Source organism: Colossoma macropomum, unplaced genomic scaffold, assembly GCF_904425465.1.
Source record: "Colossoma macropomum unplaced genomic scaffold, Colossoma_macropomum, whole genome shotgun sequence".
Lineage (NCBI taxonomy): Eukaryota > Metazoa > Chordata > Actinopteri > Characiformes > Serrasalmidae > Colossoma > Colossoma macropomum.
In genome coordinates, this window is record NW_023494791.1 from 24,146,019 (window position 1) to 24,163,001 (window position 16,983).

Sequence of the window (16,983 nt, forward strand, 5' to 3'; positions counted from 1 at the left end):
ATCCTTCTGCTTTCAAGGAGAACAACAAACTTGCCTGTTCATGTGTTCTGACCAGTCCCTGGTCCAGTTATCTGGTTTGTTTTACAGCACAGGGACGCAAGCATAGAGCTTCTGGCAAACACGACTCTCAGTGGAAAAAACATGGACAAGGTCAGGACACAGCGAGTGGCCCTGCACCACCCACAACAGGATAAAAAAAAACAAAAAAAAACACAGCAAATCAATAACTCATTGCTGCAACAGGAGTGTTTACCAAAAAGCTTCCTAAATTTAGACAATTCAAGAAACAATTTGTGATCCACAGCTCTACGGTAACTAAAGGTCCTCAAGCTGTCCACTTACAGCAGAACGCATATCTCCTACAACACTAAGATTGTTGATGTTCTTCTAGACATTATTATGAAACAAAACTGAAAATAACTACAATTGAAAAAGCAATTTAAAGCTAAAATTGGACAATGTTTAGAGTTGCAACCAGCCGCATGTGTCCAAGTCATGTGTGGGATTTCAAATCTGCTAAACCCCCAGATGACCGTATAACTAATGGCAAAGGTAAGGACAAGTTTCTTACACTACTTCAGGCACCACTTAAACTCGAATTAAAACAAGAGCAACACGTCATGATAACCCTTGCCAGGCTACATTTCAATGTCATTATGACAGTTTACAGTTAGGTGTGACCAGTGAGTTTTTAGGCAATTACAAATGAACCATGAAGAAAAGCACAATCATCTTTTAAATATGTGTAAAAGGGGTGCTGCCTAGGCCTTCAGTACATTAAAGGAGGATTCTTTATCAAAATCAGGTGCCACTTAAGGATAAATTCCTCTAAAACCTATCGGTGCCAGGTGCCAGATCCTTCCTCGGAGGGATCTTGACAGGTGACCTTGCAACCTCAATGAATTAAGCTGCTTTGCCTTTAACTACACAATATTAGAGCACGGCCAAGGTACATTGGATCAGTGGGCCATGTCCATGCCTTACAGGACCAACAACAACTACGTGGAACTAGCGTACACCTTTCCTCTTTTTATTACCCATGTTCTACAGAACTACAAATTATGTGTCTGGGTGCTACAACGCATTCTAAACTACCCCTAAAATGATCTATAATCGGCCTGAAATACTAAAAAGGCATTAAACTATGTAATGAGAGTAAATTTCTACACTCCCTGAAGTCAAAAAGAAGACCAGATATTTTCAAAAGAGTTATGTAAGGTGGTCGAGTGAGGTTCCATTCCCAAAGACAAGTCAAGATCTGCTTAAGCGATGGAATATGCTGATTTTAGATATGATGTCAGTACAATGTTAAGCTTCTTAATATATGTCTCTTTTTATGTTTTAATTGCTTTCTAACATCACATGAACTACTTAACCACACCTGAAATGTTACTCATGTACAAAGCCTTTGTTTTCTGCCTGGTATCTTGCAGTGTCCAGCAAGGCATGCTGCCGGTGATGCCATGACGATAGGACAACTGAATAACAGACCTGAGACAGTCAGGATGAACAGGGACCACAACAATCTTGTGTCATCCAAAAGAACTAATACAGATTGTCACTATGCTGAAAGATCCAACTTCCAATCCATGATCCAGCCATGTCATGTCAGACAACAAAGAGGGAACATGACCACAAACTCTACGTGTATTATTAAGCGCAAGGTTTTGTGCAGGTTCTGTGCAACACTATCTATATTACCATTACAGGTTACATGAGTATACTAATACTGAAAGGATGAAATAACACCTTTTTAAAATGTATCTCCATGCCCCTCTGCTATTGCTGGCATATTTACCAACAAAAACTAAAAACAGCAACATATGAAGTTATACATATATATACACTCACAAAATGCTCTGGATGTAGTTACTCCAACTACAGTAGCTACATTTCGTAAGTAGCTACAGAAGCAGCTCGTATCTGATAAAACAGCTCAAGATACTGTTATATCAGGGCTTGTGCACAATCTGTGTTAGCATTTCACTTTAAGTAAGTTAACGTTTAAAAAGTAGTAAGAGCACTCAGTGTGCTTTAGCAAACCTTACACACTAACTTAGAAGCTAGCAAACTGCAAGCTAGCCAACCAGTTAGCCAGCTAAGTTAGCGAGAAGCGCTAGCTAGCTTGCTCACGTGCAACAACATTCATTTACCCACCTGTCTAAAATCTGTTGCATTACAACGGCACTCTCGTCTGTCATGTCGCTTTATGTGCTCAGACGTCCAAATGCACAGGTGAATCGCTGGATTTCTAAAAACGTCAGCTGAACAAACGTTACACAGCAGCTGAAGCTAGAAAGGCCTTAACGAGGACGAGAAGACACCGAAACGAACCCTCGCTGCACACTTAGCCAGCTACATCCACGGTATGTAATAACCTTATTACACTACAAATATGCCTTACTGATTAAACTTCTGCTGCACATAACTAAAACTTTATTCGTTATTAATAGTTTCGTGTCGTGACCGCTTGACTCCATTTACTGCTCTTTGACTGAGACGTAACGCAGAGACGCGCACTGCGTCACCGGCAACAATAAAAACGACGCACGTAGTGCAAAGTATTCTGGGACATGTAGTTTCAGTTCTTATTACTCTCCTTCATATAAGCTAGGCTAGCCAAAATAATATCAAATTTATGCTCTAACTCCAGCAGGCGGTTCCAGCCGAGAGACACTAAACCTCCTTTGGAAACAGAGGAAAGTAAAATGAAGATACACATATGGCTGCAAAACACTTCGTATTGCGGTAAGACATTTAACATCTTTTAAGGCTCAGAGAGTGAGAAAAAGAAGTACTTCGGGATTTCTAAGGAGACCGGCGTCTGTGTGAAGCGTGAACTAACAGATACTTATGAAAAAAATAATTAATGAGTCACAGTTGAGTTTCATTTCCATAGCTTTCACCAGTGGGGACTTTTTCAACTTTGGCATGTTTATTTAGGCTACGATTGTTTGCCTGTAATATGTTCTTTTTTGTCTTTTTGAGCCTCTGTCATTTTAATCAAATAATAGGCAGGAGACAAACAGCATATGTACAACGGCAGGTTCATATTGACATGACATGGCATGTCGTCATACTGCTTTAGAGTGTTACAGTGTCCTGTATTATGATGCAGTCCTATTTCTACGGCGTTGATATTGAGCCTTCAGCGTCTTTCTGAACGAGTCGCTTATTTTATCCTCTAAAAACTACTCGGTTCCTGTCTCGGCTGGAAGTTGCGCGAAAAAAAACTACATTTCCCTTAAGCCTCCCCTACATCATCCATGCGCCGCAGTCAATCAGCTGTTGAGGCAACTGCTGACTCTTACCTCGGTTATAGAAGGGGAGCTCATTTGTCATATCAATTCCGAGACGAAGCAAACTGAAAAGATAGCTTTTATTTACAGAATCCCAAAAAGGTGAACGATAAGGTAAAGTCGGTTTCATGTAGTCTACGGCAGTACAAATGTGCATGTTGTGGCATATGTGTTGTGATTTCGCTAGGCTATATCGGTGCAGTGGAGGATTAGTGTGTGTGGGGAGGGGGTGCATGATTTCCCCCCCTCTTGCTATAGCCCCCACATATGTGTATGTGTTTTAGGCAACATATCGTGATGTAGTAGCTTTGACGCATAGGCCCATGTACTTTTATGGGACAGAGAGTGTGTTGATCTGTGTGGTTTGCTTTGACAGATTGCCCCCCTGTATTGATCACTTTGTTGACCTTGAATAGGCAGCTCATATACAGCAACACGGAAAATACGAGGATAAACTGCGACTAAATGCTCTGTAGACGTCTTGTGTTTTTTTAACCCTGACATAAATCGTTTCGTGCGCCTTAGATATGTGCTAGGCTATATTAAGCACGATGAGCTTGCAGGGAGTGTTCACTCAACTGCAGCCTGCATCTCTCAGGCTATTTAAGCTAAAATTGTCGCATAGCGGATTTGGCCTGGGCTTTTCTACAGACGGAGACTTTTATTTTTTTATTTCAGTCATTGTTCAGAGTATGTCGTCGACGAGAATCACACACGAGTCTAATCTACAGACTCGTAGATATTTTTAGATACTTCTTCATGTTTGTTTTGACAACCTTTTGCTGCAGTGCCGTTTGATATTAATTTCAAGGGCAGTTCCATCAATTTGAAAAAAAATTCAGAATAGTTCCGTCCCTGATATGTAATCAGTCATTCAGAGTGGTTTTGACGAGAAGTGGTTCATTGTAGAGCAACTTACAGACCCATATTTCTTTAAAGTAGACGTGATAGGATCCAGGGGTCACCATGTCTACAGATATAGCCATTCTATTCACTATCCAAAACGACCAGTGACAATACATGTGTCTTCTGAGTTTGTATATGAAATGTTGATGATGGTGATGATGGAATTGTCATAAATCTGAAAAATTAGTTTTCTTGAGGGACTATTTTGCCTTACAGCATAGCCCTCCGCCAAGAATGGATTCAAATAAATAGATTAAAACACATTTTAAGCCAAACCTTTATCATAAAGCTATCATAAAACAGTGTCACACATCATGCAGCATCTAACCATTTCATATAATAACTTTATGTGCAGGAGCTTTTAGAGGCATTAAACACTTTAGACATCTGGTTCCTATTACTACTGTGAAAAATTCTGACAGTAAATTTCTCTAGATTGGAGCATTTCATATCAAACCACTCACCCATTTAATTATGTAGAATTTTTGAAAAATCTGAGAAATTCACCTTTAAAGCTGCTTTAATCTGACCATAATAATAATGATAATAATGAAAAAAGCAGCATGCCCTATGGACACTAGCCTTAAGCATATTTTAGCAGCTTGAATGCCAGACGAGTCTTCAAACTGAAGGGGCATCATCAAATTTACAGCTGCCAGGCCTAAAACCACTATGGATAATCAAGCAGAAATGACATCTGAAACACTGCAAAGACTTTCTGTGATAATATATTCAACAGACGGGAACTGTTAATACATATAAGCTAATTATGGATTCCTTTCGCAGGCTGTGCGAGCTAAAAGGTCAAAACCCAAATGCAGTAAGCTTTACTCCTTGATACGGAAGAGCAGACAATCATTTAAATGTTCAGTAGGCCAAAGTGTTGCAATGAGAGTGGTTGAAACTAATGTGAAATGCAGCAAAAGCAGAATGAAGAGAAGTTCTTCAGTGCAGCGTTACTGAGATGATGTCGACTGGTTTGTCAGCCAGTGAAAGTGGAGGTAGATTATTTCACAAAGCAGAGTTTCTCAGCAAAGCTGGACAAATTGGGCCCAAATTAGGGTCATCCAGTCGGAACTCCTATTAGGTCTCTCCTATTGGACAAGCTTGGCTTTTGGCTAAAGTTATCCGGTCAGCTGAGAAGTCATGCTCTGTGAAATGCTCTATAATAAGAGAGAGAATGTGACAATGTTGGAAAACGTGTTTCAGTGGATCCACCTTCATTAAACGGCGAGGGCAGAGTGTCTCTGTTAACCTTGTGGAAGGACGCGACTGTATTTATTGACGTATGCAAATGTTTTTAGGGGTGGTCTTATAGGGAGGAGAGAGAAAAAAAACAGGAACAAGAATCAGTTTCACATTGCAGATCTGGAGTTCCGGTGAGGGGGGAAAAGAGACGTGGCGAAAAAACTGGTGAATATCGGGGCTTGTCTGAAGTTTTTCCTCCTTTATTGGCGTTTTTGGAGATAAATGTGTGTTTCAGAAGAAACGGGGACGGTCTAAGAGGATACAGGCTGCGGTTTGTGCAATAACGGCGACACTTTGTGCTAAATGGGCGATTCCGGCTCGGCTCTGCTCAGCAGTAACAGCAGCAGCGGCAGCCCCAGCAATAATAACAACAATTTCTCTTTCTCGACGTTTCCTTCGTCCAAACGCGGTCACAGCCCGACGAATGTGGTGTACGATATCCTCAATAACAACTCGTCTCTCTTCTTCCCCCTTCCAGCTCGGCAAACCATGCAGGATGATTTACTGATGGACAAAAGCAAAGCCCAGGCTCACCAGCAGCAGCAAGACCCAGCGAGCATCGACCCACCCTCCACCCCGACCCCCTCGTCGGAGCCGGCGGTCTCGGAGGACAGCCCGTCCGGCCAAGCCCCTTCGAGGCCGAGCGGCAAGGAGAAGACCGCCATGGAGTCGCCGCTCCTGCCCGGCTTGAGCTTCCACCAGCCGCCGCCGCAGGAGACCGGGGGCACCTCGCTGTCTCCTTCGTTCGGCAGCACTTGGTCCTCGCCGACCACGAATGCCATGGACGATAGCTTTTTCCAAGGAATCCCCTCGGTGAACGGCACCATGCTTTTCCAGAACTTTCCGCACCACGTCAACCCGGTTTTCGGAGGCAGCTTTTCGCCTCAGATCGGGCTGGCGCAGTCTCAGCACCAACAGCAGCCCCAGCCGCCGCAGCAGCAGCAGCCCCAGCCCCAGTCCCAGCAGAGGAGGTCCCCCGTCAGCCCCAACCAAGCTGCTTTCCCCCAGAGGACCGCGTACGCTCACCAGGCCGTCGTGAACAGCAAGGTCTCCCCGGCCTCGTCCTCCTCCTCGTCCGCCTGGAATAACCACCAGAACGCGGTGTGGAGTTCAGGCTCGAGTCCGTGGAGCGGGCTGCAGGCGGCCAGGGACCCGCGCAGAGCAGTGGGGGTCGGGGTGGGAGTCGGGGTAGGGGTCGGAGTCGGGGTCGGGGTCCCTTCTCCCCTCAACCCAATCTCCCCGATGAAAAAGCCCTACCCCAGCAACGTCATTGCTCCGCCGAAATTTCCAAGAGCCGGTCCCCTTACCGCAAAGCCCTGGATGGAGGACAGCGCCTTTAGAACAGACAACAGCAACAACATGTTACCTTTTCAGGTCAGATAGTTTCACTTTAATATTACTATTAGTTTTAGTGTTGTTGAGTGTCCTGCACCACATTGTTTATATATTAATACAGTTATGCTGTGTATTTCATGTCACATTAAATGCTAATGCGGACTGTTTGCTTGTGACTGCTAGCGTTATCTTAATGTCAAGCATAAATCCTCAAACCAACCACTGCATACCATCTCCAGAGAAGATGGACGGTGTTAATGCGAGTTAAAATACACGCAAGACTGCATTTTCGGCTTTAGTCCATAGGCTTTTCATCTGCAGTAGGCTGCAGAATTTGTGATATTTCGTGTTTTTCGTAGGTTAAGTTTTTTATTTAGTTAACTACGAACACTAAAATGAGTATTTTAGCCAGTGTATCGCCTGTTCATCATAATTTTCGTCGTTGACGATGAGGTAATGACCCTTAATGTGGTAGTGACCTTCAGATCTGTCTGAGATGACTTTACAGCTAATATGATATCTTTAGCTTTATACCTGTATATAAGCTTCAGATATCTAAAGTCCAGTCAAAGCACTGTGGCCTCTTATGATTGCTGTCCAGGGTCATGTTTACGGAAACGGGCTGACTCAAAAACACTTCGATGTCCGGTCAATACGTGGACTTTTTAAACATAACTTTGAATGTAAATCACATAAACAGTATGTTTATATGTCGTGTCGTTTTTCGTGGACTCTTAGTACCTTTCTTTGTATGTGTAGCAGTTTGTTGGAGAGAAACAGCCTCTCCGGTGTTTGTGGTGCGAACGGTTAATTTCTGCTGCTCGTCGGTGTCAGCTCACTCAGGAGGCGTTTAAAGGGAACGCCACTCGAATCTGATTGGTCAACTGCGTTTAAAGGGAACGCCACACGAATATGATTGGGCGACAGCCTTTAAAGGGGCCAACGCTTAATCGCGATTGGCTTTCTGTGAGCAGGGCGGAGTTTACATGTGCCTCTTGTTTTTTTCTCATGCTGTCATGAAGAGAAACAGTGAAGGTTTAATGTGAAGGGTCGAGTGTGTCCTAATGCACTTATGCTTTCTGAGTTTATTTGATTATTATTGCTTGTTCATTAAAGTTTATGTATTCTAAAATGTCAAGAGCATGTATGAAAGTCACAAATCAGGAATTTGCACCCTGTAGTGCATGTACTGTAATTCTATAGTACCCCTGTCAAGTTATATCCACTGGTTATATGTGTGGCATATACTCCAGTAGATCTTTAGATTTTGAATATTTTGATTATTTTTTCTTTATTGATTATTATTCACAGAGACTGTTATTTTGTTGTGTAATTAATAGGCCATGTTGGCTGTTTTTTACCTTATGTAAGTGACTTGCTTTCAGATCGTTTATAGCTGGATAGGTCTCTGGTGAGTAGATGGGACCTATTTTAACTGCACTTTCACACCAGTGGAAAAGGTTACCACTGCAGCAGATAGAAAAGTGATGAGTCATGCAAGCTGTGATCCTCTGAGTGACAGGTTCTGACTCATGTCTTGCTTTTCTCACCCACTGTATTGTGTTGTGGGATTAGGTCGTTTTGAGCATAAGATGAACCAGGATTATTGGAGTTGCACCGTGAAGGGCAAGATAAGTTTGATGATATGAATCTATTTAAGGCACAAAAGACACCTGTTTGTGCATTCAGTACAATAACACTAGAGCTGCAAAAGGCACAGCAGATAGCAAAATGCTAGACTGAGGATCTCAAGATGATAGAATTTTCATCCAGAAGTAAATGCTTAGTTTAAATGAATTCATTTTTTTTGTTTTAAAAGCACCATAGAAATGTGAAAAATGTTTAAATATGAACCCACCACAGTTTCACTCTTCCTTGATCTCCTACTTAACACATAATTTTTTTCCCGTTTCTGAAGCCATTCTTTATCAGCATATGTAGCTGATCTCATTAGGTGTCATTGTATTAGATTAAACATATATATGAATATATATATATAGAGGTGGATATTATGACAATATTGTATTGTAATTGTGATGTTATATCACAATACACTTTTCTGAGCATATTGTGGATACTGTCTGTACTTAAAGAACACTGACTAACTACATGTTCCATTACGAAGTGCACCTAATTGGGCCTGAATTTATGTGAATTTAGTGAAGTGTGGTTTGTAAAACACTGACTAAAATCATTGTTGTTGCAAGATTATTATTATTATCGTTGTTATTGTTGTTATTGTTTAATATGTGGTACTACAGATGGTACTGCAGATTCTGTTCCAGCATATTAAGTCTCAGAAAAGCTAAATATGGTAATACACATTGTGTATCATGAAAATGTCATGTCTTGAAAAAAAAATAATTATAAATAAATATATATATTAGTAAATACAAATATAAAAATATAAAGTTAATTTTTGTTATAGTAACAGGAATGACCTTAACACATAGGCTAATAGGTTTTGGAAAAGTTGTGATAAGAAAAGTAAGAGGGTAATAGGGTAATAGGTAAAAGTAATAGAGAGGCTTAGGGCTCTGTCTCCATAATCAATATCTGTAACATTGACAAATCTCTCTCTCTCTCTCTCTCTCTCTCTCGCAGTCTCTCTATCTGTATTTCAACTTTTGCGCCTTGATGTCTCTTTTGCTCTGCTCCGCCTCCCAAAATGTTTCATAACCATCACTTCAGTTTGGACAGTATGGACTTCTCTGTTCTTCGTTTTGTAGCCATTCCTAGATTGTTATTAAAGAGCACAAGGATAAAGGGCCCACATTCTCAGTACAGAACACTCTGTTAAGGTGAAACAGGGCAAAGGAAAGGACAGCCAGAGAGCAGTTACAGTGCTCTTAGAGTCACCGACCAGCCCTTGTATCTCGGCCCACAGCCGACCAAGACCAGGCCTCTTTCACCTGCCGTTAGCCTAGCCTAGCTGTTGGCCTAGCGTGAAGGTGAAATGTGGTAAACTTGCATTCAGTAGAATGAGCCAGTGAATGGCAGGAAAGCCCCCGGTCATGAAGACATGTGCACGTGCAGTAGCTAGAACAAGCTGAAAAATCATGTTTTTGTGCATTGTTTGAGTCAAATGCCGCAAACTATTTATGCTGTTTTTGTCAGATTTTACCCGTGTTATCAAATATGCTTTGGTAGTTTTGGTTTTATAGGACTTTCCCCGTTTAGGTAGGAGCCTCATCTTATATGACTAGAATTAACTGCCCAGTGGCGTTGCCAAGATGACTATCAAGTGGACAGACTTTCTTATAAGGACTTTGATAGGAACCAGTTTACTTTTTACTCCGTTCCCTTCGTTTGTTTCCTTTTTTTGCTTTATTTTCGTTGTGACAGAACACACTGCTTACTGTTTCTCACACATCTCATGTTTAAAGGGAGTTCACTGCATTACTTTCAGAATTTTTTACAAAATTCTGCAGAATCAAATGGTTAAAATGTAAACAGTGTCATTCTGAGTGGTTTGCTGTGAAGTGCTCCATTCTAGAGAAGCTTACTGAGTCAGAATTGTTCACAGAGGTGGTGATAAGAACCAGACGTCTAAATTGTTTAAATGCATCTTAAAATTTCCCTCACTGGAAGTTACATTACATGAAGTGGTCATCTATACACTGATGCCTGAAACATCGTTTTATAATAGTTTTTAGTCTAAAACGTTTTATCCATTTATGGCAGAGAGGTACATGCAGGGTGTTGCAAAGTAAAATAGTCCTCAGAGAAGCCACTGTTTTAACATCATCCACGTTACATTTAAAGAAATTGTCAAGGAATTAGAGTCTGGAAGTTTCTCTAGTCATTTCACATTAAACCACTTTGAACGTCTTTGTTTAAATCTTAGTGATTAAATTATGCAGAAAGTTGGGGGGAAAAAATCAGAGGAATTACCCACGAAACTTTAGCATTTTATTTTAGACCAAAAAAGGAACCCAAAAAGAGAAGAATAGCGCTGAACAAACTTCATTTCCTATGCTGATAGATGCCTGATGTACTAAGAAATTCCACTGAAGTTCTGTAGAGAACTACAGGGAACAACACTTCTTACTTAAGTTCGGACAACTACTCCATTTATTATTCCATGGCTAGAGTGAAGAAACACTGGTTTAGACAGATTCGTCTTTGAATGCTTTGCATAGTGTCCAACGAATCTAAGTGAACGCGTGGGAATTAACGTTGTACAAGAATCACTCAGGACACCCAGTCACCCCCTCTCCTCCACTCATACTGGAATTTTGCATTCTGGTGCTTGTCTGATCTTCCGCAGTCAAACGAGGCAGGATGCCTATGTAAATGAACTGGAACTACCATTGGCCCCTTCTCTGGTTTGAGATGCAAATTCTCAAGGTGTTTGAATACTTTTTTTCAAAGTATATGTGAATTTCAGCTGCTCTTGATGTTCTTTTTTTCCTCTGATTGAATGTTTGTGTTCCTCACCAAGCTGCCAAATTCACATGGGTCATTTTACTATGCCTTAGGTGGAGTTTTACCTTTTGTATGAATGACTTCAACTTGGAATTCCCGTTTAGAAATCGGTTTAAAAAATATTCAAGGCCTCTCCAGCTGTCACAGGTCAAGAGAGGAAAAGGTGAGCACTTAAAAGTCATAATCAGAGGAGTTGGCTATGTTCAGCGTGTGTTTGTACGGCCAGAGAGAGCGTATGCGTGTGGGCGCGGGGCTGAAGTGGGAAGCTCAGCGTTTTGAGTGTTCATGATTAGTACAAAGTGGGCAGATTTTTATCTGGGCCCAGAGAGGGGAAATAACACTTTTTGAATGGCTCAGCCAGTTGCATGACAATAGCTCTGGTGGTGAACAAACAGTGTGCCTTTTCTGTGTTGCTGGGCAGAGAGAGGCCTCTGCCAAATCTCCCTCTTACTCACACATCTTCTCATAGTCAATAATGTTCGAAATGTTTGTACTCGTTTGCAAACCTATTGCCCTACAGTTTCTCATTTGTGGTTCCTCTGTACCCTTACTTAAGTTAACATCTGGGCACAGTTAATATCTGATCGACTGTATAAGGCCTGATTTGTTCTCTTTGGGCAAATTTGCCCAATGCACTGAAAGCACTTTTACGATATGCAATATATATTGCAGTATTTTTTTTCTCTGAAATTTGTACGCTAGTTGGCACCACAGTGCCACCATTTTAGTAGTTTAATTTTGGCAGACAGTGCAGAGAGACAGTCCAATGAGGTTTCAGAAGAAGTCTTAGAAGTCTTTCCTAAAGCAGGCTGAAATGGTAGCATTTCTGCCTGAGCAGGGAATTAAACCCTGTCCTCTTGTAGCACTTCAGCATTATCCATTATGCTATTTACCTGCTAGGGAAATGAGCTATAAGTCTCTTTAAGAGGTTCACTCATATGAAACTACATTTGTTTTTTTGCTAGATTAAACAACTTTTTACTGTTTAGCAAATTATAATCACTTATTACTGCTGACAGTATGTTGTTTTTTAAAATAACCACATTATAGAATATTAAGCTTACTTACAAAGATATTAGGGATTCTCCAAAGGAGATGGAGAACTACTACTACTGCATCAGAGGGGTGCCTAAGAGTGATGAAGATTGTGGCGGCCCAATAGCTCTTTTCCCAGGACAGGGCCAATTGTGCCTCACGTAAACGGATCTTGAACAATGACCGAATAAAACGTAATTATTACTCAGGGGTTTTATTGATTAAAAAAAAAATGAAACAAGTGCAGTTTGAAGGAGCGATTTGTAAGATTTAAATTTGAAAACATTCCAAAATGAACTAAAATGATCAACAGAATGTGAAGAAATAACAGTTTTGACGTTATGTCAAAGACGTCTGTGTATCATGTTGCAGAGATAGCTACTGAAGTTAGCATGCTAACCAGCTAGCCCTGGCCCGTCTTGTTTCATAATGCTGCTTTGTACTTCAAGAGGCGATAGTGAGTCACTGTAGCATCGAGTCTGTTGTCAGTCCAACATGAGAACATGAAGAAGTCGTGCACCAGCTCCCAGCAAGAAACCATGTTCAGCAGCAAAGAAAATTCTGTTCATTATTGTCGTTATACATATCACTGCCGTCGGAACTAAACCTTGTATCTTCTGTTTTGTTGTTTTTCTGTTTTTGGCATAATATAAATATACCTGTTGGCCTTTACATTGTGTGTACATTTCATGATGAATGGACCAAAAGAAAACACCCAAAATGACTAGGAAAAAATTCTGGTACCATTGACTTACATTAAAAGTAAAGTATGTTTTTTCCTTCTCCTGGAAAGTTATTATTTTGGAGATACAAGGTTTTGGTCCAACAGCAGTGATATACAGGAATACAGTATAATGAAACACGTTCAGGCTACTTCTCTGTTGCATAAACATTGAGACAAGGACTCAAGTGCATATATATATATATATATATATATATATATATATATATATATATATATATATATATATATATATATATATATATATATATATATATATATACTAGGAGGATGATAATATATCTACCGACAAAAAAAGGATGACAAATAACAATAAATAGATAATACAATAAATAAACAATAGACAATAAATACAAAATAAACTAGAGACACAGGACTGTACTGGTGCATAGTAGTGATATAGAAGCCAAACGAGTTAAAACTGGCATTGCTTTCCTCTGCTGGATCTTGGCAAATAAAGCGATGAAGTTTGATGCTTAACTCTCAATGTTTTCTTTAAACTGGTAAGTAAACAAGGGGAGGAGTGAAGAGGGAGGAGGAGGGACTTTGTGAAGTATGATTTCAACAGGTTGTGTCATCTTACATATTACTCCTTTATCAAGCTGAAATCCAATCAGCCACTTCTTGTTGTTAGCAGGTTCTCAACAATTAGTCTAAATCTGTTTTATGATATATGCAGTTGTTCAGTGTCTTAGAAGTATTGATGGTACACATGATAAACTTGTCGTATTGCCCACTCCTACACTACATTGCTTCTAAACACTGATGTAAACCAGACAAACTAGGCATTCCTTTAGCACAGGGCTGTCCAGTCTTATCCGCACAGGGCCGGTACGGCTGCAGGTTTTCATTCCAAACAAGCCAGAGCACACCTGATTCTACTTGTTTAATCAGTTGGTCTCCATCTTCAACAGCTGTTCATATTTGCTCCTGCTTTGTTGGAATGAAAACCCGCAGCCACACCGGCCCTTTGCATACAAGACTGGACAGTCCTGCTTTAGCACGATATTGATTAAATGGATGCATCACAGCCATCTAGATCGCATAGAATATAACACTGCACTGAATCTTTATTGTTTAAGTTACTGTATAGTTTGCTGTAAATTGTCAGCACTAAGACCTGTATTAACACTATATTTCTTGTTTCATGCTAGCAGGTACATTAGAAGTAATGCTGTGTGTGGGAGATCTGGTTGAGTGAAGTGTAGGTAACTTGTTAGAGCAGAGACATCGCTGTAATCGGTCCTGAGAGAATACCTCTCTTGATGTGTCTGACAAGCAGCTTATTCTTTTTGCCTCCTGTTTCTGTCCATTGCTTTCTCCTCTAAATTTTTGCAGCTTCTGGTTGTAATGTGAGTTATGCGGTCAAAAAAAAATTGTTATGTAAATGTTCCAGCCTTTGGCATTAGTAGCTACTGTTATGGCCCTTGGCAGTCGCTGCTCTGGTGGTTCTACTGGAGAACAACAGTGAGCTCTTTATCTTCATAGACAAGTTATGACCAGTCACCTCTGTCACATATTTCCTTGAAGTAGTGTTTGTTTTTGTGCGTTTGACTTTTAAATGTCACCAGCGTTGCTGGTTCTGACAGCTGAACGGTTGCTCTTGCTTCTATGTAGTTAGAAACTGAATTGCAGTGCTCTGATGTCATTTCCTCTTCATGTCCCTGCTTGTGAATGCAGATGGTTCTAGCAGATCTGGGCCCATGTTCATCAGACCTCTCAGAGTATGAGTGCTGATCTAGGATCTGTTCCTGTTAGTAAGGTCATCATAAATGAAACAGAAATCTGATCCTAGATCTTCGAAAACTTTGGTGAATACAGTCTCATGTGCTCCAAGCATCTTGCCCTGCCCTTGATTTTGTTTGTCTTCTTATATGACTGGTTCTCATTAAGCAAAAGAGGGCCAAAAGGAAGGTTGGACTGGACAAATGAAATCATCTCAAGAGCATTAGAAAGTGAAGAGGGTGGTGTTGTATTATTTACTCTCTGAAGTCTAACCCTTTTCCTTTGTTTTTCTGTCTTTCAGGACCGGAATCGGCCCTTTGATCCATTTAGCTTGCAAACTTTGGAGAATTCCTTAATGGATATGATAAGGACTGATCATGACAAAGGTAAACAACACCCTGTCGGGGGGCCACCAATGACTATCGCTGATATTGTATGGAGGAATCATTTTGCAGGTTAGGAATATTCATACATCCATGCTTATTTGGTTTTTTGGCTTCATTCAAATCATCTCTGATTGACGTTTTTCTTTCTTTTTCGTTTCGTTTCTACATTGCCTTTTTTACCAACATGGTATGACTTTCTCTTCTACAAATCATTGTGAATGACCACTGCCTTACCTGCAAAATCTGTCATAGATATCTATGTTTCATGTGTGTGTATGTATGTGTCCATCTGTCACAAGTGGCTTTCTGAGGCTCTCAGTCAGTCAATAACTTTGAACCAGTTTTCATGATTCCTTTTGTTTTGCTTCTGTCTCTGCAAAGAACAAAATCATCTTTGTTTGGGTGTGGTGGATGGGTGTGAGCTGATTGGTGTTCTTCTGACTGTAGGGTGATGCATGCAGACTAAAAATCCAGTCTGCCTGCATCTGTTCAAATATCAAGCTGGTCTGTTAGGACTAAGGTGTATAGTTCATTATTGGTTATCGCAGTATTGGCCTTTGTTAAGGCAGTGATATGCAAATGAGCCTCTGAGCTGTTATAAAGTTTTTTAACTGTGTTTTGAAAACATCTTGACCAATCACAGTTCCAGAGGAGTGTTTCTGTGGATGCTTTGATGAGTAAAGGTATTCATGTAATTCATTCAAAGCCAATTATTTTGGTCAAATGAATACAGTCCATTCTTTAAATATGTTACATTGTTAATACAATAATGCTTTTTTGTTATGTTGCAAAGCGTATTGCATTGCTGTAATTCTTTTTGGGGTGGACAGTATGACAATGTTTATTGTTATTGTGATAAATGAAGGCGCATTATGTTGCAATATACTTTCCTTAGCATATTGTTGATACTGTCTTATAGGGAAATTCCACCGATTTTTCAACATTTCTGCTTAATTAAATCATTAAGATGTAAACATGGTCAGAGTGGACTGTGAAATGCTCTGTTATAGAGAAAATTAGTCAGAATTATTCACAGTGGTGGTGATAGGAACCAGAGGTCAGACACTTTAATGCCTCACAGCTACCTCAAAGTTAGTTGTTACATAAATTGCTTATGAAAACACCAATACATTATTTTACAAAAGTTTTGAGAATGTATGGTTTATGTCTGAGGTCACATGCAAGGCGTTATAAGGCAACGTGGTCCCCAAATTTACCACTATTTGAACGTTATCAACGTTACATATTAAAAACTCTTTAAAATTTAAAAATACATTGGTCAGTTTGGACTGTAAATAAAATGGCTATATTTGCATTGTGGACCCCAGGTCCTATCACCACCATTTAAAAGAAAATCTGACTATCTCATTTTTTGTACAGTGAACCATATCACATTAAATCACTCTGCTTGACTTTGTTTACAACTCAGCGACTGAATTATGCAAAAAAAAAAATGGATGGACCAACTGCATGTTTTGTTACGAAGACAGCATGATTAAATAATAAGTGCTTGTTTTAGCTTATCAAACCTCAGAAAAACGAAATACTATGATGCATATCATGTATTGTGAAGATACCAAGTATCGTTGTTGTACCATACCATATGGTAATTTTGCCATATTGCATACCCACGCGTTGTATCCATATTGTGCATCCCTGTTATCCATCAGTCATCCTGAGATCTTCTCTCTGGGCCTCATAATCATTACATTTGCGTTCCTTTCCTGACCGAGATGGAGGGAAACATAGCACAGCTTGTAAGGGCAAAATTTGTAAGCAACATTTTGTCCCTAATACAGGGTGAATGTACACTCCTAGCAGTTTGAAGCATCCTAGAATAGCCCTGGGGAATGATTTGAATGTAAGCTGAGTGCGCTGC

At 40.3% G+C, this 16,983-nt stretch overlaps 2 protein-coding genes across 9 annotated transcripts in view; one reads left to right on the plus strand and one right to left on the minus strand.

Moving 5' to 3' along the window:
• Positions 1-2,518, minus strand: part of march5 (membrane-associated ring finger (C3HC4) 5) — a 33,803-nt gene extending 31,285 nt beyond the window's left edge. Inside the window, exon 1 of one of the 2 annotated variants that reach the window (XM_036574554.1) lies at positions 2,158-2,518. In XM_036574554.1, coding sequence (XP_036430447.1) covers positions 2,158-2,201 — 44 coding nt within the window. In that variant the 5' untranslated portion in view covers positions 2,202-2,518. Of the gene's footprint in view, positions 1-34; positions 248-2,157 lie in introns of those variants that run through there. The other variant, XM_036574556.1, reaches the window with a different exon arrangement.
• Positions 2,519-2,645: 127 nt separating this feature from the next.
• Positions 2,646-16,983, plus strand: part of cpeb3 (cytoplasmic polyadenylation element binding protein 3) — a 64,474-nt gene continuing 50,136 nt past the window's right edge. For 2 of the 7 annotated variants that reach the window (XM_036574560.1, XM_036574561.1), the window contains exons 1-2: positions 4,987-6,827; positions 15,020-15,104. In XM_036574560.1, the coding sequence (XP_036430453.1) occupies positions 5,757-6,827; positions 15,020-15,104 (1,156 nt within the window). In that variant the 5' untranslated portion in view covers positions 4,987-5,756. Of the gene's footprint in view, positions 2,749-3,281; positions 3,414-4,976; positions 6,828-15,019; positions 15,174-16,983 lie in introns of those variants that run through there. The other 5 variants (XM_036574558.1, XM_036574559.1, XM_036574562.1 and 2 more) reach the window with 4 other exon arrangements.